Source organism: Myodes glareolus, chromosome 3 (genome assembly GCF_982192425.1).
Source record: "Myodes glareolus chromosome 3, mMyoGla1.1, whole genome shotgun sequence".
Classification (NCBI taxonomy): Eukaryota; Metazoa; Chordata; class Mammalia; order Rodentia; family Cricetidae; genus Myodes; species Myodes glareolus.
The window spans coordinates 7,491,890-7,515,561 of record NC_142028.1 but is presented as its reverse complement, the minus strand read 5'-3'; the positions used below and the strand labels follow the sequence as shown (position 1 = coordinate 7,515,561).

The 23,672-nt window shown below is 46.0% G+C and overlaps 1 protein-coding gene across 4 annotated transcripts in view; it reads right to left on the bottom strand.

The window, feature by feature from the left end:
• Bcat1 (branched chain amino acid transaminase 1) overlaps positions 1-23,672 on the bottom strand; it is a 77,476-nt gene that overhangs the window by 13,313 nt on the left and 40,491 nt on the right. For 3 of the 4 annotated variants that reach the window (XM_048432638.3, XM_048432637.3, XM_048432639.3), the window contains exons 4-7: positions 20,027-20,137; positions 18,414-18,533; positions 11,752-11,915; positions 3,411-3,553 (exon numbers count right to left, since the gene is read on the bottom strand). In XM_048432638.3, the coding sequence (XP_048288595.2) occupies positions 3,411-3,553; positions 11,752-11,915; positions 18,414-18,533; positions 20,027-20,137 (538 nt within the window). The remainder of the gene's footprint in view (positions 1-3,410; positions 3,554-11,751; positions 11,916-18,413; positions 18,534-20,026; positions 20,138-23,672) is intronic. The other variant, XM_085687342.2, reaches the window with a different exon arrangement.

Genomic DNA, 23,672 nt, shown 5'->3' with positions numbered 1-23,672 from the left:
GTGTCGGATCACGGCTGAGATAGTGGACTAAAGACGCTCAAGGGAGAGGCCTCTGTTTTTTGCTACTGTACACGTGTGAGTGCCTGAGCATCTCGGGGAACTGGAATCACGGGCAGCTGTGGGCTGCCAGACGTAGGCGCTGGGAACTGAATTTGGGTCCTCTGGAAGCAGAGCGCTCATCCCAGGCCCACTCACTCCCACCCTGTTTTACTTGGTGGTGAACACACCAGCTGCAGGAGCACACCGAGACAAGAATCTGCTTCAGCAAATTGTAAAATCTGACTCTTACTGAGGACTCAGATATTTTACAAAAGTTAGAAGACAAAGCCACTCATTCTACTCCAGTCTTCCTCACAGCCATGCAATAATGCTCTGTGAACGCTAAGGAACACTTGGTCACCAGAACGGCATCTGGCTAACTTCTACAGCTATAACACAGGTGACGCTGAAGTCCTTGGCATCTCCCATAAATGATGACATTGCCTTTTCTGAGTGATGTTCCTGTTTGTGCTTGTGGCGGTTTGTGGTGTTGGGTGGGTAGGAACGGGCACAGGAGTGGGCAGGGAAGAAGACGTCTCCTGAGTGCAGAGGTTGGTGCCAGCCACCCCTCTGGCTTCATCTCTTCAGAGGTATATTTATGAGAAGTCCCAGCTTGAAAGCCCCAAAATTCCAATGTAAATTTTGTTTATGTACAAGCAGTAGGAGTAGAAGCATACCTGGTGCATCCGGCTGGATCACATGCCCAGGGCCAGAGGAAACACATCCTGAGATACACCGTGCTGCGCTCTGCCTCATCGGAATCACCTCCTTCCCGTTATAGCAATAAAGCAGGGATGAGGGGGGCTCCCACAAAGCAACACGGTCCTAAGACTGGCTTGTACCTAGAAGTATCATTTAATCCTGTGTGTGTGTACATGTATGTGTGCATGTGTGTGCATATACATGTGTTTGTGGGTCAGTGTGTCCATGTATGTGCAAGTGTTCATATGCATCTGTGTGTACATGCATGCATGTGCATGCTTATGTGGGTGTGTACATGTGTGTGCATACATATGCAATTGTATGTTGGGTGTGTACATGTGTGGGGTAAGTGTGTATGTGTGTGCATGTGTTTCTGGGTATGTGTGTATGCATGTGGTGTGTGCATATGCTTGTGGGTGTGATGTATGTTCATATTCATGTGTATGTGGGTGTGTACATAAGGGTGGGGTTCATGTGTACATGTATGCACGTGTGTATGTATGTGTATGCATGTGCATATGTGCATACATGCGAAAACCAGAGGAGAACACTTCTATTGCTCTCCATCTTATTTTTGAATCAGGGTCTCTCATTGGTCAGTGAGTTCCCAGGATCTGCCTATCTCAACCTCCTAGTACTGGTGGTAGAGACATGAAAAGCCAGCCACACCCTGACTTCATTTCATATTTCAATGTCCATAATTACTTTCTGTGAAATAAGCAATCGAGAAATATAAACAGGTCTAAAAATGTGCTCCTAAATTTCACATACCAATCAAAATCCTAATGGTCAATGCAGGTCTAATTTGTTCCTTGCCCTGGGTCATTTAGTCATTGAGGTCATATTGCTGTGGGATGATGCTCTTGTACACTATAAAGATTTGTCACTCATATTGGTTTAATAAAACACTGATTGGTTTATTGGAAGTATGGGTGGGGCAACCAGAAGAGGAGAATTCTGGGAAGAGGAAAGGCAGAGATGCAGTTGTCAACCAGACATAGAGGAAGCAAGATGAGAATGCCTTATTAAGAAAAGATACCAGGCCATGTGGCTAAACATGATAGATAAGAATCATGAGTTAATTTAAGTTAATTTAAGCTTATAATTAATATAAGCCTCCATGTGTTTATTTGGGACTGAAGGGCTCTGTCTGGGACAGGGTAAGACAGAAGTTTCCTTCTATGCCACATAAAGTGTCAACATTTCACTGAACCTGTATCAAAGCAGACACTGAGCATTCAGGATGCTAGAGACAGCTCTGAATTTCAAGCCACATATATGGGGTCATGCTTATAATTACAGTATTCTACAGCCTGAGACAGGAGGAATCCTGTAAGTTTGGGGTTGGCACAGACTACAGAATGGAACCCTACCTCAAAAACAAAACAAAACAAAAAAACCCCATAAAACCTCAAGCCAGATATGCTATAATTCTACACACACAGGAAGTAGAGAATGAAGGATCAGCCAGGACTGTAGAGTGAGTTCAAGGTTATCCTGTACTGTAAATTCAGGATCTTATCTTAAAAAAATAAAAGAACAGAATCTCTGTGATTTACATACAGTGGCCAGCAGGAGTCAATGAACATGTATGGCAAGGTCAGGATATACACTGGGTTATATCTAAAAGTGCAGTGTATTTTGCATGGGAATGTGCGATACACATATGCCAGGGCATCCAGGTGGAGATACCAGGACAACTTTGGAGGATTGGTTCTCTCTTTCCACCTTATGAGTATCAAGTGTTGAACTCAGGCTTAATGGCAAGCATTCCCAACCACTGAGCCTCCTTGTAGCCCTACGAGTGTAGGTTAATCAAATGGAAACACAAAGAAAACCTATAGGGCTTCTGAGATGTTATCAAAATGTGAAGAAAGGACACCAATTCTGAAGAGAACTCAAGTGAGAGAGGGGTATAGGGTAGAAGTGGAGCCCTGACAATGGGCAGAAGGGTCCTGGCTTATGCCTTCAGCATCACAAAGTCAAACAAAACTCAAAGGGGCATCCCAGCCAAGCCTAGCAAAGCATGTCCATATCCTCACCACGCTGGAAGCTCAGGTAAGATAGCAAACTCAAGGCCACTGTGAGGTGCGCAGTGAGTTCAAGCCATTCCAGACAACCACAGAGAGCCCCAAAACAAACAGTAAAATGGGGGCCACAAGTGTAGTTTTAAAATGAGCTTGCCTATCATGTAGGACTTCAATTCCCAGTTCTGAAAAATAAAAGGAGGATTGTATTAATTCTCCTCCTTATAGACAATAGATGGTTTACTAGCACACACTACTTAGTACAGATTGAACAACCCCTGAACTAACCAAGACTCAGCACTAATAACAGTGTTTTGATACTGTATGTATTTTGTCTGTATGTCTGTGCATTGCATGTGTGCAGTGCCAATGGAGGCAAGACGAGTGCATTGGATTCCGTGACACTGAGTAACTAACAGTTGTGACCACCACGTGGTTGCTCAGAACAGAGCAGAGGTCCCCGCCACAGCAGCCACTGCCCTAGTGTGCCGAGCCATCTCTCCATCAGCTGAGGTTTAAGCCACAGGCTCAACCCAAACAACAGAAACAAGAACATAAAACCAAGTCCGATGCAAGCTCCATAGCAGGCTCTGGACCCTTGACGTCATCAGCGGTCAGTCATATCACCAGAAGAGCAATTACCTCCATCTTCATTTATCCAGTAGAGGAACAGATTCATGGTGCCCACTTCAGTTATCTGGTCGTCCTTGCCATACAGCCAGAGGACCTGCTGACAGCTGTTCTCCGCTGCCTCACACTGCGCCAAAAGCGATGCCCCGTAATTGCTAGTGGGGAGAAGAAAACCTGCTGGTTACAAACGAGTGTCACCCCACTCTTACGGTCTCAAGTTCCCATTCATTTGAGAGAGAGAGAGAGAGAGAGAGAGAGAGAGAGAGAGAGAGAGCGCACAACATGCCTCCAGAGTGCATATATGGAGGTCAGAGGACAGATCATGGGAGTCGGTTCACTATTACCACCCCCCACCCTCCGTGAGATCTGATGATGGCATGTCAGTAGGCCTGCTAACAAAATGAGTCTTAATCACAAAGACACACACACAGAGAGACAGACAGAAACACATGCAAACACAAGCCTGCACACACGAGAAATCACTTTAATACATTACTCTATCTTCAGAACATTAAAGAAAGCGCACTAGAGACTCTTAACACCAAAGAAATCTATGTTCACGGGCCCATGCAGGACCATCACAACTGAGCGGAATCAGGAGAATCACATGCATGCCCCCAAAGAGCCTGCCCCAGGTGCTAAGAAAATAAGATAGGACACTAGGTACCTTCTGGAAAGATGAGGCTGGAGCCATAGAACAACAAAATAGGGCTAGAGGTATTGATATTTCCAAAGACCAGCTTCTCAGTGAACCAGCTTCTCGGTGATAGCCAGTATGCTGATTTGCAAAGTTTGGATTTGATGGCCACACCTTGGCCCTACATCATCTAGCAATGCTAGATGTTTGAGACAGGGTTGAAGAATCAGGAGAGAGGACTGAACCATTTATTAAAATTATACAAGACCTCAAAGAAGCCTTCACTGATTTTTTGCAAAGATTGACCTCATCTGTAAATAGAATAATATCAAATCCAGAAGTTAGACAAATATTAATTGAACCTTTGGCTTTTGAAAATGCTAATTCATAATGCAAAAGAGTGACTAGGTCTTTAAAGGCAAGATCAGCATCCAAAGATGAATGGATCAGAAATACAGCTAATATTGGACTGAAGATGAATGGATCGGAAATACAGCTGATATTGGACTGAAGATGAATGGATCAGAAATACAGCTGATATTGGATCTCACTTATGATATCTACTTTGACAGAAGTGATTTCTAAAAATTTTTGGAAAAGTCAAAAGGTAAGATGTTTTAATTGTGATAAACATGGTCACCTGAAAAGGGATTGTAGGCAAGGCATTCCTGGAAAGAATGTTTTTTCTAGAGATAACCCAAGCAGTAGAACCCAGCCTTCTGAAGTAGACAGAAATTACAGCGACAGCCAGCACCGGACTAGGATGTAGACGTAATCCTCCACCACTGCAAACTGTGTTAGGGGGACTCTCACAGGCCCCAGTATCAAATCTGGTGCAGTCACTCCCTGTCAGCACTGAAGTAACTCCTCCACAGAGCAATCAAAGGACGTAATGCCTGTTGTTCCCAACCATACTGTGGACGACAGAACAGACTCAGCAGGTAAGACAAAACTCTCAGGAGAGACTGTAAAGCAAGGAATTTGGTCAACTTCTATAAATGATCAATGATCAAAGCAAAAAATACAAATAAATGCACAATAATTGAAGGTCTGGTTATCACAGGGACAGATTTAAAAAAAAAAAAATCTCCGCATCCAGATTGGCCTCTTCAGGGGGTAAATATTTGAGTTTCTAGGAATTGTAACTTTATCTCAGGTAATACAAAGTACAAGGTGAGTTGAGTGTTTAGGGCCAGAAGGACAGATTCTACTAACATAACAATGAATTTATGGGGACATGATTTGATGCAGCAACGGAAAACAAAGATTAACATTCCTCCAATCTCAGAAGCAAACTGTAAAATAAAGAACGCTTCTGAGAAAAATATCAAAAGGTATTAAGAACAGTCACCAACCATTCAAGTTGTACCATAAGCAGGGCACAACAACTGTTGATCTTTTAAAGGTACCAATAGCCCTGTCTTTAAAATGTTTAACTGACAAACCTGTCTGAGTGGATTTAAAAGACTGTTTTTTTATTATACCTTTACAAGAACAGGATGGAAAAAAATTTGACTCTATGGTGCCCACTTATAATAATGTCAAACATGCTAGAAGATACCAGTAGAGTGTCTTGCCGCAAAGAATGCTAAAGAGACCCACCCAGAATATTTTGTACAACAGTCATTGGAAATAATTCATAAAGTTTCCTCAATCTATAATTTACCATTACATGGATGACATCTTATTAGCTGATTCGAAAGTAGAAAACATAGATAAAATTTTTGAAGAGAATTTTGCCTTGTTGGGAATTATAAAATGTTCCTGGAAAAAAAAAATACAAGAGGAGATTCTATTAATTACCTAGGATAAAAGATAGTTTACAAAATGTATAAGATATATATAGATATACCTATATATAGATAGATAGATAGATATAGATATATAGAGAGATAGATAGACAGACAGATAGATGGATAGATAAATTATATTTTGTCATGATATTAATGGTCATATAGAATACTAACTAATCCTAGAAATAAGCTTCATCTAGCTTCCTGTATGCGATTTTGGGCTTGAGTCTGAAGCAGGTAGCTAGGAACTGAGTTTGAGCACCCCTTATGATTTAACAGACTGTGGTCCTTTAACCTCTCCAAGATCTGCTGCATATTTTCATTTAAACTGTGTAAGTTTTCTGCAGTGAACATGACTGTACCCGGTAGTAAGCTCTGAGGTCCCCCAGAAGATGATGGCATCCTGTAGTGATGAAGCCACCTAGATTGTGGTAATGCCACTTAGCAAGATCAGCTTTGGACTACAAACCATTCAGGACAGCGTCAAGGCAGTTAGCTAAGATGGTGTAGCTTCAGACTGCTCCAGCCAGGACTTACAAGTGCTGCATGTTCCCACTGTATGGAGACTGGACAACAGCTAGCTCTCCCAGAACTTCATCATCATCTTCACTTTCTCAGCATCCCCTAAAGATGCTGTTGCCCAGAGACAAGAGGAAGTAATGTTAAGAGCATGACGTCCACATTCCCAAGAAGTGGGGCAGATGGTTTTTGGTCATCCAGTAGTTATGGATGTTTATCATCATTTAGTGGGGTTGGTTAAAAGTTGTTATTGATCATGGTCAGGGAGGACACTAGCAAAGGAGGTTAGATTCTGGGATCTCTTTCTGAAAAGATAGAAAGGGGGCACTGACTTTGAATGATAGGATAAAATGAATCACTTCTAAACTAAAAAAATAGCTATTAATCTCAAATATTTTACATTGGTATGAATTTTTGTATACTGATACAAATTTAAGGTTATTTCTGGTAGGACATATTGTATGTACATATGTTCTACTCTTGTTTAATGTACTGAGCCTATACAGCTCATTTAAACATGTAAAGTTTAGTCTGTAATAGTTTCAAATAGTTTGAAAGCTATGATTATAAACTATTTAGGGTAATTGAGAAATGCAGGGTAATAGTCATCTATAACAGGCCAACTTGTAGTGATGTTAGGTGTGTTATCAAGGTCCAACAGATGTTCAGAAAGATAGATGGTCTTCAAACACTTCAGCGATAGACATTGCATAAAATAAGGCTTTAGATGACAATGAGACAGGTCTGCTCCTGGCAGCATCAATCTACTTCTGAGAAGATGATGGGAATCAAAGACCATCCATATGGAGTTTGCTTTCATTTGTGGCAAATCCAGCCACTGGGAGAGAAACTACCCTTGTCTCAACTGCTGACAATAAGCTGTCTGAACTTGACAAGCAAGGCACAAAAGGTGACGGCTGAACTTTCCCAAACAAGGTAGGAGAGTCCTTAAAAATTCCAACTTCACAGAAAAGTCTATCAGATATCCTAGACCTGTAGGCCAAAGATGAATGCCCCAACATTGCAAACGAACTTTGGCTGACTGTTTAGGCAGCCAGATGTCTCTGTCATTTCTATAGTTTTGGAATTTGTTGGGTCTGCACTTCCTGTTTTCTCAGGTAATATTCTATCCTCTCTGGTCTCTGACAGAATTGAAGACTAGATAATTATATAATTTTTTTTCTTACTAAGTTCAGAAAAGAAACTTACAAAAGAGATATAAAGATTATAAGGTTGAGGGGAAAAAAGTATCTGGGAAAATGTTTTAAGGTCTAAAAAGATATTTTTAGGATGGTAAAACAGTTATGATAGAAAGTGGTGTAGGTATAAAACTTTGGACTCATCAAGACAGGATAGATAATAGAGTATTTTTCTCCTAAATTGCCAAATACAAATGGACTGGACATTATGAATGTAATTCTTACTATATATAGTTTTACTGTGTTAGAGCGAAAACATTTCCTTTCTATTTAGATAAAAAGGGGGAAATGTTGCGGGATATTTGATCATACTGTTACACTCCAAGGCTGTTAATAACATTAACCTTGAACCAGGGGCGGAGCCAATGACCAACTGACCGGAATTAATCACAAAGATTTTGGAGGACCCAGGATGCGATACAATAGAGAGGCACAGGAAAGAGTAGAGAGGGGCTTAGAAAGATTCGGGGGCCCTTTTCTTGATCTACCAGGTTTTTATTCCGAGTTTTTATTAATAATAGAACAATTTAGGTAAATGCTGCAGTGCCGCTGTGGGAATGAGAAGGAGTTGGATCCTCTGGAACTGGAGAGACGGGTGGTTGTGGGCCACCATCTGAGTACTGGAAATCGAACCCAGGTCTCCTGCGTAAGCAGCCAGTGCCCTTAACCACTGAGTCACCTGTCCACCCCATTTTTACTTTTCATTAGTAAGAAAATACAAAAGAATGACTAAGGATCTAGACCAGTGGGAAAGCACAAGTCAGCGTGCACAGGCACTGGATTTCATTTCCAACAACTCTCTCTGTCTCTGTCTCTCGGAGACAGAGAGCTCATGTCAGACCCAAGTCTGTCTTTCTCCCCCAACATCTGTAATTACTATAATCCACTTATAATTTTGAAGAATTAGGGATCTCCAAAACCAAACCTGGTTAACATAGACTTGACATTGTCTCAGCTGAGGAAACCAGAGACCATTCTCTTCATTAAGAACCCCAATAAACTGACCTAGTTTCTTCAAGCATTTTCCTTAACATCCTGCCCTGGGCCAGCAAATGGATCGGCAGGTAAAGGCACTTGCTACCAAGCCTGAGTCTGATCCCCCAGGTAGCACACAGGGGAAGAACAGAGCCAGCTCCCATGAGTTGGCTTCTGCCCTACCTTGCATGCCAAGGCATATACATTGGCACACAGACACAAATAGATAAGTAACTATGGGATAGATAAATATCAAAAACAAATTAAACAGATGCTGCCCTGACAGGGGAAGGAGGGGAAACAGGATTTGAGAACTAACTTGAAACTCAGGCCTGGGTGGGAGGCTCATGGGAAGCAACTTCTTAACCAATACATCTCCATTATCTCAGGATGCCTCAGGCTCTGAGGGCTTGGAAAGTCAGGTCCTCAAGCTTCTTTAATGTTTAAATAGCCTACATTTTTTTTTCCCTCTGTGTTTAGTGGCTTCAAAGGGAAGACCAAAGTGTCCTGGCTTTATTACTCCCTGATAGATAAAGATTATGCCAGCACATAACATTAACACATGAGATGGTCAGATAATACACTCACGCTTTTAGCTTTGCCACACAACTCAATGCAGGTGGAACCTTAAAGCCACAAGTGATACCCACACCCTAAACCTCAGAACCTATGGCTGTGCCAACTCACTTAGGTCAAGGCACTCGGCAGGTGGGCTAATGTCTTCATACAGTGCCTTGATGACGGCCCAGGGATGACCGTGGACTGGGAGAGGTACACATTTCCCCACCAAGCAGCTGGAAAAAGGCTGACTGACATTAAAATTTATACCAGTGATATAAAACCTAAAGTCAGCAACATGGATAGATTAGACCCTGAAAGGGGAAAGAAGTGACCAATTGTACTAATAAAGATGGCAGGAGGGACAAAGAGGGGCTCACTAACATTCTGCCCTATAAGGAGACATTTGTACTCCACTCTGGGAACCTAGACACATATATGAGAGACAAAGAGGCTGAAGAGATGGCCCAGTGGTAAGAACAACTGTTTCTCTTGCAAAGGACTGGGTTCAGTTCCCAGCACTCACATGGCCACTCACGACCACCTAGAAGTACAGTTTCAGGGGATCCAAGTCCGCTTTCTGTCTTTCAAGGGCACTAGACAAGAACATGGGTCACAGACTTGCAGGCAAGCAAAACTCTCTCACACACACATATAATAAATTTTACAACCGGAGAGGCAAAGACACCAGGGGGTCTCAGAAAACTGCCTGACACCTGGCAGAGCTCCAGCGATGGGCTGCTTTGTGCCAAACTCTACCCTCCCCCAGGACTGCAGGATGCAGATGAGACGTGAGACAAGATACTAAGATGCTATTCTACCTTCATCTCAGATGACAGACTCTGCGAATAGAGTGCACTTCAGTCATCGGTCCCTGCCTCTGCTCACTGGCATTTATGCTGAAAGACAACATGAGCACTGATATCCCGGTAACACAAATGCACACTCCACATGCGTCTGTGTTTGCCATGTCACGTGCAGCTGCCTACAAAGGTCAAGAGAAAGCATCAGATCCCAGGGAGCTGGAGTTCCAGCTTGTCGTGAGTCTCCTGACATGCAGCAAACTTAACCCCAGCTCTCTAGAGGAGCAAGTGCTCTTAACTGCTGAGCTGTCTCTCCAGCCCCCATTTGCTCTTTTAAATAGAGATTAGATTCTGTCTTTTGTTCCTCTGTGGCAGATACTGTTCAAGTTAGATGTAACAATGTTACAAATACAAAAGACTGAAGGAATAGACCTGAAGCAACGAATCTATAGCTGTTGTGGAATAGAATATATGTTTAAGTGTGCATAAATGCGTTACATTTATTTATGCTGCAGTTGTTTAACTATATAAGGATGTGATGTATTTGTTTCACCTTGCCTACCTAAGGCACCTAAAAAGGACACATAAAAAGCTGAAAGGTCAACAGTTAGGAAATAGAGGGATAGGGATGGTAGGCAGTGAGAATAAATGGGAGGAGAAATCTAGCCTTGAAAGAACAAGGGAAAAAGAGAGGGAGACACCCAGGACCAGCCAGCCAGGCAGCCGCCAGCCAGGCAGCCACCAGCCAGGCAGACAGGGAGGACACAGAAAGGTAGGACACACAGAAGGAAAAAGCGGTGAAAAGCCCCACAGCAAAACATACATGAAGAGAAACAGGTTACATTATAAGAGCTAGCTAGAAATGATCATAAGGCACGGTCTAGCATTCATAACTAATAAAAAGTCTCCATGTCACAGTTTGGGGACTGGCAGTCCAAAAAAGCCTGCTACACATATTTCTCTAGAGAAGCCCACCTCCTAGAAATGGTGAGAAAGAAAAGGTTGTCACTGGGGGTGGGGCACCTTTCACATCTCAGAGGCTGGCCACTGGGCTCTGACTGCCCTAAACCTCCCAGGACATCGTGGAAAGTCTCTTTCCAGGAGTGTCTGCCCTGGCTGTAGTGTGTATGTCACGGCTGATTCAGACCTGGGAAGAGCCCAGCGTACTTAATCCTTCCAGTCTATCCATCAAGGGGCACTCTGAATTCAGGGCCAAGCACACCCTGAAACAGGCCAGCACATCTCAAACGCTCTTTCATTTCTTGCCAACTGCATATGGTCTGTGAGACTGGCCAGGCATTGCCAAAGCAGGGCTTTCCTCCGGCCCTTCACAGCAGGTGTGCCTGCCATCCACGGCAAAGCAGACAGTGTTTAGGGGAAGCAGACACCTTCCCAGACAGCTCCCTGGAGCCAACTGAGAGCATCAATTCCAGAACCAGCCTGCAGCTGGAGAGGAAGGAGCAGAGCGCAGGGATACTGGCTCAAAGCACTGCCCCACTCCCATGCCGTCACTGTCACTGCTCCTTAGGGGGGCCACAAGTGACACCAGCAACCAGCACATTGACAAAGCTAATTTTAAAAAAAATTATAAATTGTTTGACCTATTGCTCAGGCTTACTAACTAGCTCTTACATTTTAAATTAACCCCGAATTCTTATCTATGTTTAGCCACGTGGCTTGGTACCTTTTCTCAGTAGGGCATTCTCATCTTGCTTCCTCTGCATCTGGCTTGTGACTGTATCTCTGCCATTCCTCTTCCCAAATCTTAAAGCACAAAGAGCTATTTATTCACTTCTGAACACTGCCCACACAGCCCAAGGCACACAACCATCACTGAACGGCCAGGAAAGGACACCCAGATTGACTTACCCGCCCATCTTGCAGTCCCCAGTTCCACCTTCCCAGGCTCTGACATATTTTGGATTGGCCCACAGTGACACTGGATTAAATGTTCCACCAGAAAAATAGGATCCCACAGGGCTCAGGATCACAAAGAGCTGGGCTTTGGATGGCTTCTTGATTCCAAGAGACGGCTGCAATAAAGATAAAAGACACCTCTGTAACAGACAGTGAGAAGTCCTTCGTATAGCCTGGGCTAGACTGTGTCCCCCTCCCAAAAGGGTACCCAACCAAAGCCTTTTAAAGAAAACACTGACTGTGAGTATTTAGGTTTGGGGGTAAGAAGGACAGGACAGGATGAGACACGGGAAGACTCAATGGGTAAAGTGCTTGCTGCCAAGCCTGAAAACTCTTCTAACTGGAATCTGATCCCTGAACATCACAAGGTAGAAAGAAGAGAACTGACCTCCACATATGTGGTATGGCACGCACATTCCTCCAATCCCACCCTGCACACACTTAAAATAAATAAATGTGACTCTAAAAAGCTTTAAGTTTCATTTTTGGTTTTTTCCTGAGTTATGATTTTTACAGAAAAAGAAAACAAACCACATCAGTTGGCTGCAGTTGCTGCTACTGCTGACAGAATGAATGAGGAGCCTGCCTCCAGCCCCCTTCAACTCTTTTCCCAGACTGCTGGGCATCCAGAACATGTGAGGGCAGTGAGCAAGGAGCAGATGGGGAAGGAGGCTGTGACCACGCCTGCCTGTAAGGCAATAAAAGGTGGCAGATGGGGTAGCTTTTCTAGACAGAGACAACAGACAGGAGAAATAACATAAAAAGAACAGGAGAGAATGACTCATCATGAACCGGGAGCTGGAGAGGTGGTCCAGCAGCTAACAGCACTGGCTGCTCTTGTAGGGGACCCGGATTCAGTTCCCATCACCCACATGGAGGCTCACAGCTGTTTGAAATGCCACTGCCATGGGATCTAGTGCCCTCTTCTGGCCTTCACCGGTACTGCACACACACAGCATACAAACATGCAGAAAAGCAACCTTGCACATAAAATAAAAATAGTCTTTAAACAAGAAATAATGAATGAAAGACAGAGAACAGACAGCCTCTTCCATAAGTAATGGAAACCTACAGACTCCTCCAGCACAAGGGAGGTTGTTCAATCAGCCTGTGGATTATTAGAGACTGAAAGTCCCAGAGGCAGTATGTCCTAAAGAGAGAATGGTCTGTCTTCAGTCAGCGATGCAGTGCAAGACCTCAGGAACAGACAACCAACCAGGACTGCCTACAACGGGCGCTAACTGCAGCCTGATCTGCCGGCGTCACAGAGGATGGCAGCCATGAGAAGCAAAAGTGACGGGGGCGGGGCGGAGGGTTGACTGACAAGCTGATGCTGGACTATCAAGCGGCCACTTGCTTGCATTCCATTGTACCTGCTCCACTGCACACTGTCTGTCTGTCGGGGGAGAGGGGGCTCATTAAGAACCAGATGGTGGCTGGGTGACAGCTGTTAGGATTCAGGCATTATGCTGGCCCCTGTCACCTGGCAAGATAAACCCAGGCGGTAGTGCTGGGATTAAAGGCACGCACCACCACCAGTCTGTATGGCTGACTAATATGGCTGCTTTGCCCTCTGATCTCCAGGCAAGATTTATTTATTAAAACACAAACAATACACCACTATACTAAGGCACAGTAAAATTTCAAAATCCACAACCCAGAACTCACTGGGACACTCCTCCCGTTAATGGGCCAGCATGCTCCAGGTTCTCTTAGGAATGCATGCTCTGCATTGTCAGGTGAGCTTTGTCTCCTAATTCTGTCCTCTGAGGAAGATAAGAACTGGAAGGAACTGTCACCGAGTAGCAGTGTCTTGCCTCCTGAGGGCCTGGCACTCTGATCATTTACAGCCTCACTGACTTCCTATGTCCGTGGTTAAAGAAGTGATCTCTGGCTTCCTACTAGTGCCCCCTGCCATTAAGGACTCTCTGGCCTGAATCACGGGGCCCAAATAAGCTTCCTTCTGTAAGTTGCCCTGCTCGCCGTATTTTATCACAGCAAAAAGCAACCAATACAAATGATGAGGACTCTGAGTAAATTGAAGATACAATATGCTACCTGCTCCCTGACGGCCACATCTAGCTTTTAAATTCTGAATGAACTGTATTTCTGACAGGTCTTTGTTATCTACCACAGGAGGTCTGGGTTGCCTCAATGAGTTTACACGCACCAGCACAATTTGCATTATATTTAAAAAGTAACAGTCACCTAACAGGATAAATTTTTTCTGTACTGAATTTTACCTAGTTTATGCCGAGGAGGTAGATTTGCAGCAGGGCACAGGAAGCCCTCTGGATTTTAAGAGCAGCACACACACAGAAGCCAATTTCACTTTCCAAGTCCGTTTGCATTTATTCCACCAGGTGGCGGCAGAGAGCACAGACAGAAGGAGAAAGGCAGATTCATTCAGCATCTCCATCAAATCTGCCTCTAGAAAAGGCATCTTGATGAATCATTTCATTCATATCTGTATCCTTAGCAACGGCTGAGTTATACATTTGTATTTTTCAATGCTGGCCAAAGCTGTGTGTGAGAATGCAACCTCGTACCTTCTAAAACTGAAGCCAGGTCCACGACACCAGACTGTTCCTCTGTGGATCCCAGCTTAGGAACCATCTGTCATTTACATTCTTTGCCTTTCCATGGAAAGAACTCAGTGGGGGAGAGAGGATGTGGCTCTTGCAGAGGACCCAAGTTCAGTTCCCAGGCCCACAAAGAGGCTCCCAACTGGCTGTTATTCCAGTTCTAGGAGATTCAATGCCCTCTTCTGGCCTCAAATGGGCACAGTACCCACGAGTACAGATAAACACACACAGACAAAATGCTCACAGTCATAAAATAAAGAGTGATTATATCTTCCAAGAACTCACTGACTCTGCTGGGGAGAAAGTCTCAATTCCACTTCAATACTGAGCATGACTCAAATGCCATTCTGACTCTGTGAAGGAGCTAGGTGACAGACAGGCACTTCCCCCTCAGGGTCCCTAACACCTTGGTCTCACTCGTCACTTCTACAGTGAAAAGCAATTTGGACCCCATGCTCCTTGTCAGAGAGTTTTATATTGTGCTGCCAATCAACAACAGTTGACAGAATCCTGGGATGGTAAAGTTGCGTGTCCGATTAACTAAAACAAAAGCCACATAACACACGGGAAATAAGGTGTCAGCAGCTGACGGGGCTGCAAGCGACAGTCTGATCCTCTCGGGGACATTTTGGTTTTGACTTTGGGAAACAGGGTCTCATCACGCAGCCAAGGCTGGCCTCAAACCCAGAGCAGTCCTCCTGCTTCAGCCTCCCAAGGACTGTGATCACAGCATAGCACCACACCTAGCTCCTTCTTGGGGTGGGGGTGTTTCTGAAGAGATGCTGGGAGTTTAGCATACACACTAGGTAAGTATGGCACCACTGAGTTACACTCCAGGCTGCTCAGGAACAGTAGGGTCTGTATCCTCAGATAATCTGAATAAAGAACGGAGAAGCCTGTAGCATTTCGCATGCTTCAAGAGACCACTGAGGCTGAAACACTAATGTCTTCATATGTTTACATATGTGTTTATATGTAAGTCTTTATATGTTTATATATGTAAGTGTACACACACACAGAGAGAGAGAGAGAGAGAGACAGAGAAGGGGAGAGATCTTTTACTTCCTAAGCTAAGCTTCACAATACGGAAGCCCCTCTGCACTCTGCATAGAGGAACAGCACATAGGTGTGATGACCAACAAAGCCTGCTTCCCAGAGAGAATTACCACTTCTTTCTGGGTCACCCAGAATTGCTTCACGGAAAGGCGGGATGTCACTGGTTATTTGAAGGATGGCAGAAAAGAGCCAGTGAGCTGAGAAATTCCATTAGAAACAGTGTGGCCTCAGAGGCAGAGAGCTCAGCGGCCTGGGGGGCAGGGGACTGCAGGACAGACAGTACCAACCAACACTGCGGCCTCAGAGGCAGAGAGTACAGCAGCACAGCGTGTGTATATGTGCGTGCATGTGCGCGTTCGTGCGTGCGTGCCTGTGTGTTGAGGGGAGGACACTGCAGGACAGAAAGTACTAACCAACAGTGTGGAGGGTCCAGCAGCACAGCGTGTGCATGCGTGTGTTGGGGGGAGGAGGATGCAGGACAGGCAGTTCTAACCAGCAAAGCAAACCAAAGCAAAGACTAAGGCCTGGGACCAGAAGGGGCTGAAGCTTGTCAAAGAGACCAGCTTGCCTTCTCTTTCAACCAGAGACTTCTTTTATTTTTACTTCGAGACAGGGTTTCTCTGTAGTTTGGAGCCTGTCCTAGAACTAGCTCTTGTAGACCAGGCTGGCCTTGAACTCACAGAGATCTGCCTGCCACTGCCTCCCAAGTGCTGGGATTAAAGGCATGCCTGGCTAAGAGACTTCTTTTTAAAAAAGGTTTCGAAGTTAAAGGAGAAAATGGAGCGAGATACTGTGGCATGTGCCTGTCATCCAAGCACTTGGGAGGCTGAGGAAGAAGGATCAACAGGCCAGGGCCAGTTCAGCTACAGAAGAGTCTGGGCCTACACAGACCTTTGAAAAAAGAAAGAAGAACTTAGGACTGGAAAGATGGTTCAGGGGTTAGGGGAACCTGCTGCTCTCCCAGGACCAGAGTTCAGTTTCCAGCACTGAAGTTAAACAACGCACAGCGCTTGTAACACTAAGGACTCCAGCTCCCAGGGATTCAAAGTCCTGGCCTCCACCAGCAACTGCACACGCACCAACATATGCACACACAGAGAATTCAAAATAAACTTTCTCAAAATTTCAAATGAGAAAGGAAATGGCAAAGAGACTGCAAATGAGGGGTACTGCTAGGCTGAGGGCCCAGGGGTCCCTTCTTCCGGCACCAGGTATACATGTAGTGCACATACACACATGCAGACAAACACTCATGAACACATAGCAATAACAGCAATAATCAACACAGAACCCACGGCCCTCTGTGAACGCACGCACCGCTGCCTGGCTCCTCCCCACATCCTTCACACTCCGCATTGCCTGCTTAGCATGGCGCGCTCATTCAATTTCTCCCTGCTCTCCTGCCGTCCCCACCCCTACTAGCAACTCAGTTCTGTCCCCAGAGTCCACGCAGAAGCCCTGACTCCCTACATTTTACTTTTTCTCACTCTGTGACAAGACACCCGACAGAAGCATCTTAATGAAGAAAGGGACTGTGGCTGGCGTTTCGGAGGTATCGTCATCCGGGTGAGGAAGGAACGGGCAGGGAGCGTGAGACATCTGGTCACCTTGTGTGACAGCCAGGGAGAGGGACAGATGCAGGTGCTCTGCTCAGTTCCTCTTGCATTTAGGTCGGGACCCAGGATTGGTGACACCCTGGATGGCTCTCCCTCCAAAGGTACACCCTCACTGACGCACAGGCCCAGATGGGTGTCTCCTAGGTGACAAATCCAGTCAGGCTGACAATGAAGAGGCTTCTGTTTGAGGACACAGGGCCTCTAAGGCCGGACATCACACCGTGTGAGGTCACAGAGTAAATTCCTCCAGCTAGACGAGGGTCTTCTCTCCCTAACTGGCAGACAAAGGGAGGCCTCACCAGAAGCTGGCCACGACTATGCAGCGAGTTCAGGACTAGCAATCAGTCTTGATCAAGAGAAGGCGAATATCACCATGCCTTTCACTTCAGTTAGTCCTGGGTGAGCTACCTACAGTAACCAGTTTGATGGTGGCAAACTGTCACCCCCAAAACCTAAAATCCCGGTTGTCTCATCTTTCCAGGAAAGATGGCCTCAACAGCTGGGAGAATGCACGGAGCCATGAATGTCCGGACTGGAGCGTGGGGTGCGGGGGTGGGCTGGGGTGTCATTCAAACCACATTCTGAAAGCCTCACTCAAGAGAGAAGCAGGCTGGAGGCTAAGCTGAGCTCAGTCAATGACATTTGGGGGCACACAAGATGGCCCGGTGAGGAGGAAGGCAGTTGTCGCCAAACCTAACTGCCCGTATGACATCCCCAGAACACACACAGTAAAAGGAAAGAACCTGAAGGCACTCTGGGCAGCCAGAGCCTGGCAATCATGGCCCTGGAAGAGCTTGTCCCCCCCTCCCCTCAGTCCTGCTAAACTGTGAGAGCCACCAGGCCTATTACCTCACTTGGCCACTTCCTCTTCCTAAGGCTGACTAAACAAAAGCCCCCTCTTGGCTGCCCTAATTAACATGCCCTATCAAAATTAAACACTTCATCCTAACTCGGGGTTTCCCCTTTTACCTGTATAAACTGCCATTTGCCTATGGGCCAGGTCTGTCTCCTCCCTATCCAGAGGCAGTCCATTGTGCCCCTCTACCACCCACCCACCCCCTGGACAAACATCCCTGCCCCTTCTCCCTTCTCCCTCCCTCTCCATCTCCTGTCTTTGTCTCTCATCCCTGACCTCTGTCCCTCTGAAGTAAATAAATCTCCTTTGTGCTAAGAACTTGGTTTGGGGAGCCTTGTGCTCCCAAGGGTTCCTTCAGAACCAACTCCCAAGGTGTTCTCTGACCTCCACATGCACTGTGGCTCACACACGCCCACTCACGTACAAACAAAAAATAAATGCATGGCTTTTAAAAGACTTTTGAAATCACAAAAGCCTTCCCCCAAAGAGAGTCAAGTTTACCTCGGTTCCGATAAACGTGGGACGGATGTAGAGACTGGCAGAGGTGGAGTAGGGGACCCACTCTTGGTCGATCTGGATGAGCTGCAGAATGCATTCTAGAAGCTCCTCCTCGTCAAACACCTGAGAAGACAGAATCGCCAATGAATGCCAACAAAGGACACAAGGTGGGCTTTCCGGTAGAGAACAGACAGAAAACTCAGTTTCCAAGGCTGTTCCCGTATTACATTCCCAACTGGTTCCTTGAACAGACATTTTTTATTCGTTCATTCTCCCCCAACATGAAACATCATGAAAGGCGTCCATAATAAAAGCAAAGGGGAAAAAAAAGGTCCTGAATCCCTTTGGCAAAATAAAAAATTAAGTAAGTATGAATTATTCATAAGGAAAAGATAAAAAGTTAAGTCCCCTGAGGCTTCAAGATAGCTCAGCATGTAAAGCCATGTTTGGCCAAGCCTGATGACCCAAGTTGATCCCCAAAGAAACAAAGAAACAAATAAATGAGATTTTTTATTTAAAAAAAAAAATCAGATCCCATTTAGCACACACACACATCAGTTAGGTTTTACATTCAAATGTAACAAACACTTTTATTTTAAAATGGGCATCTGTGACCTCTTACCTTATATAATTATATAATTATAATTGGATTTTATACTCAAATCTAACAAAACATTTTAACTTCTATTTAAAAACTGACATCTGTGACCTCACATTCTTAATTATAACTGAACATTATGAACAAGTGAAAGAAAATACCTAGACGATATCGGCAACTTTAAGGTTCAAAACAACTTCTTCCCCAGGAAACATAAAACACAAACCACAAAGGAAAATAAAGATAAAATTTGTCCATTTGAAACTTAAGGACTCCTGGTTTTTCGAGACCGGAAGTCGCTAGTGAGACACCCATAAGGAAGGGCACCAGGGCAGGTCATGCCATCCTGAACCTGGGTCGGACAGACAAGGGGCAGATTCCTCGGGGGACAGGGACGTCTCCGTACCCCACAGGGGACAGACAGGCTTGGTAAAAGGCTCAAGCGGTTCCCAGGCAGCTGCAGGCCAGAGAGGGACACTTTCAGAGACCTAATGAGAGACATGGGTGGAACAGCACCACGGGCTGGCAGAAGGGTGACCTCTACACGTGATCGCAGGGCAGGGATGACCAGCCACACTGGTAACCAGTGCCAACAAGTCAGGTCGTGGGTGCAGCTGGTCAGAGATGAAGTTTAATCAATCCCATGAATACCTAGGCTAGGAAATCAAAGAAACTTAAGCCCACTTTCTTACCTGAGAGACCTTGGCTAAGTGGTTTGCTCTCCCCAGGGTGGTTTTAATTTTCTTCTCTACACAAAGGCACTAAAATTTACAATAAGTGCCTTAAGACGGCTCAGCAAATTAAGGCACTTGCCACCAACTGATGTGGCTGAGAGAACTGGCTCTTGCAAGGAGTCCTCTGACCTTACCGGAAGTACCCTGCCTATATAATAAAATAAAGTCAGCCTTCATACAATCTGTTGAAAACCTGATGCAATTATTCAAGGATTCCTGCCTTGTTTTGTTTGATACAAGACGGGAACAAATCATGAAATGGATGGTATCATAGGTGCGCATACCGGCAAAGTGGTCCTCACGGCAGATCGGTACATTCTCTTCATGTTGAGGTTTGGTCGAAACAACCGGATCTTGTTATCCACTCCCCGAAAAGCCTTCAAGCCTTCAAAGAGCTGCGGGAAAGAGAAGGGTGTTCGCGGGTGACTGAAGACAGTCTGAATCCTCGACAAAGCGTGCAGGAAAGAGAAGAGTGTCCGCAGGAGACTGAAGACAGTCTGAGAGCAGGAGTCCTTGACAAAGCCTGCTAGAATGACTGGAATGGAGAAGGGAGGGGAAAGGGGGAGCGATGGGGAAAGAAAGGGAGGAAAGGGGCCCTCTCAGCACTGATAGCAATCAGGAAGGAAGATCCAAACATACTGAAACCACCTCATTTGCTCCTGGCCTAATGCTGAGTATGTACCTTTTACAGGTTAAGGGAGAGAGGGAGGAAGGGAGGGGAAAAAGGAAAGGGAAGGAGGGGAGGGGGAAGGAAGGAGGGGAGAGGCTAACTGCTAGTCTAGGTTTCTGGAAACAGTCCTTTCTCAAGGTCCTGCTCAGGAAAGCCTGTTCTGACCATCTTACCACCTGATGGGGACTTAAGTCACACACACCAGAATCTCTTCTCAACAGTGCCAAGCTTCACAGAGGATGAACAACTGAAGGGGTGACCGCTGCCCCCCACAGCCCTCCAGGGTGATCACAGGGTGACCACGGCCCCCCACTGCCCTCCAGGGTGATCACAGGGTGACCACTGCCCCCCCACAGCCCTCCAGGGTGATCACAGGGTGATCACTGTCCCCCACAGCCCTCCAAGGTGATCACAGGGTGACCGCTGCCCCCCACTGCCATCCAGGGTGATCACAGGGTGACCGCTGCCCCCCACTGCCATCCAGGGTGATCACAGGGTGACCGCTGCCCCCCACTGCCATCCAGGGTGATCACAGGGTGACCACGGCCCCCCACTGCCCTCCAGGGTGATCACACGGTGACCGCTGCCCCCCACTGCCATCCAGGGTGATCACAGGGTGACCGCTGCCCCCCACTGCCCTCCAGGGTGATCACACGGTGACCACTGCCCCCCACAGCTCTCCAGGCTTACAGTTGGACACCCTGGAAGTCCCTTCTCACCAGAAGGAAATGAAGAGAACTTGAGGGACTTGTTCGGGCTAATCTGGCATCAAGACATGCTCAGAGAGACCTCACCCCTAGAATATCTTTATTCAGTTATCAATCTGTAATGTTCAGTGATTGACAGAGCTAGGTGGACCCGCCAAGGCTGACATCAACAGCCTGATAAGAGTTCAAAGTGGTTAAGCCGACAGAAAATTCTAGTTCATTTCTTTATTTTTCTTCCTTTTTTCCTCACTTTTATCAATTTATTTTATGTATGAGTGTCTGCCCACATGTCTACAAGCACACTGTGTGCACACATGCCTACGTTAAGAGTTCAGAAGAGGGTGTCTGGTCCCCTGGAACAAAGCTATATAGGCTGTTGTGAGCCATCATGAACCTGGGTCCTCTCCATAAACAGGAAGCACTTTTACCCACTGGGCCATCTCTCTGGCTCTTCTTTCTCTCAGTACCCAGGGCGGTGTGCATCCAAGTATCAAGGCTACCAACTGGCTACATCCTTAGTCCTCAAAATTCCAACAATCCCTTCAGCAAGAAGGTAACCACTGGTAACAAACGTTCCCTTCAGCAAGAATGTAAACACTGATAACAAAAGCTCCTCATCATTTTACTTGAGACAGCCCAGCCCTTTCATCTCTTCTTCAAGGGAACATCTGCTAAACGCCCAAATCAGAGCAATCACATCATTTTCCTTTCAAGAGCAAACAGGGTGGCTGAAAACCATGACGTGTTTGGCTCCCAAGTTCCCGGCTAAGGCGAGCTTGCTGTCCTCTAAGGCTGCAGTATTGCGGCACACCAAGCTCACTGGGGGGTAGCTGCTTCGCCACACAAAATACTAAAATGATGTTTACTGGAGAGTTTATAGTCAATAAAACAATGGTGAGCAGACAAGATGGCTCAACCGATAAAGAGGATTGCCTCCAAGACTTGAGTTCAATTCCTGGAACCTACATGAGGAGAAAACTGACTCCTGTGGGTTGACCTATGACCTGGCAGGTGCATCACAGCAATCTCACCCCGCCCCCCCTCACAACAGATGCCCACAATACTCACATAGATACACACAAGCATGAGGACCTGAGTTCAAGTCCCAGAATCCATATAAAGCAAAGCGAGTCTTGAGGGACAGACAGATCCCCAGGGGTGGCAAGACGGCCCACCAAACCTACTTAGTCCCAAGTCAGTGAGACCCTTTATTAGAGGAGCAAGGTAGACACTGCCTAAAGAATGACAGACGGTCACACACATTCACACACACACACACACGCAGAGAGAGAGAGAGAGAGAGAGAGAGAGAGAGAGAGAGAGAGATTTGTGAACTGAAGTTCTCTGGAAAGGTGGCGTAAGTCTGAAGATCCCTCGGAACATTCCCTAACTGTGGAGAGTCAGAAGGTTGTGAATCCAGAGCCCAAATCATCCCATGTTATCTTTAACCTCCACAGGCCTTAATTCTCCACTTCTGTTTCTAACTTCACAATCTTTGGATTATCAAGTAGATCATGGAAGCTAAAAGCACATCATCAGATAGCAGGACTCTTGCTTGGCTTAACCGGCTCCCTCATGTCCTAATCCGGACATTTCCTAAGTGTGTTGACTAATGTCCCCGACAGTATGTTCCCTAAACGTGTTGACTGATGACTTGTTCTGTGACTATAAAAGATTCATGTAACCGCTTCCACTGTGGGCCATGTCATTCAGAGCAGCCTGATCCCATGTGTTCAGAACATTACCACTCTTTGACTCAGAATAACCCATCTCTTACCGCCTTTGGGCCAGAGCAGGGTTTCACACATCACACACCTGCCCCATGCACAAGATCATTCCCAGGAGAGAAAAAGGCTCACCCAAAAGAAAGCCTGGACAAGACCCCGAGCTGCCCTCAGACCCCAGCAACCACACTCCACAGCTACAACCGCCCTGCGCAAGGAGGCCAAAGGCCAAGGGCCATGCGCACCTGGACCACAAGCTTCCTTTCTAGATTGAATTCCAAACATGCACTTCCCCAGCACTCCCTGCCCAAGTGGCCCTGAGCCACAGTCTGCTTAGGTGGGCCCCCTGGTGATGTCTCCATCAAGGCTGGTCAGGACCACCTGCATGGGGACAGCATGGGTGTTTACACACACTCATGTGCTGCTCAAGCCCAGAGCACCTGCATGACAGAGGGGCATCCTTCCGGCTGGGTTACATCCCCACCCCCAATATTTCTTCTTTAATTGAAAATATTTTTTTCTCGCATGATATATCCTGATTTACAGTGTCTTCTCCTTCTTCCCCTCCCAGCTCCTCTGTACCTCACCTCCTTTTCTGTCTCTCATTAGAAAGCAGGGCTTCAAGCGATAACAATAAAATATAACAAGACAAAACAAAAACAACACATCGGAACTGGACAGAATCGGCAGAAGAAAAAGTACACCTGAAGGTACAAGAATCAGGGACCCAGTCGTTCACACGCTCAAGAGATCTCATAAAAACACTACACTGGAAGGCAAAACACAGACACTGAGGACCTGGTGAGGACGCGTGCAAGCCCTGGGCACG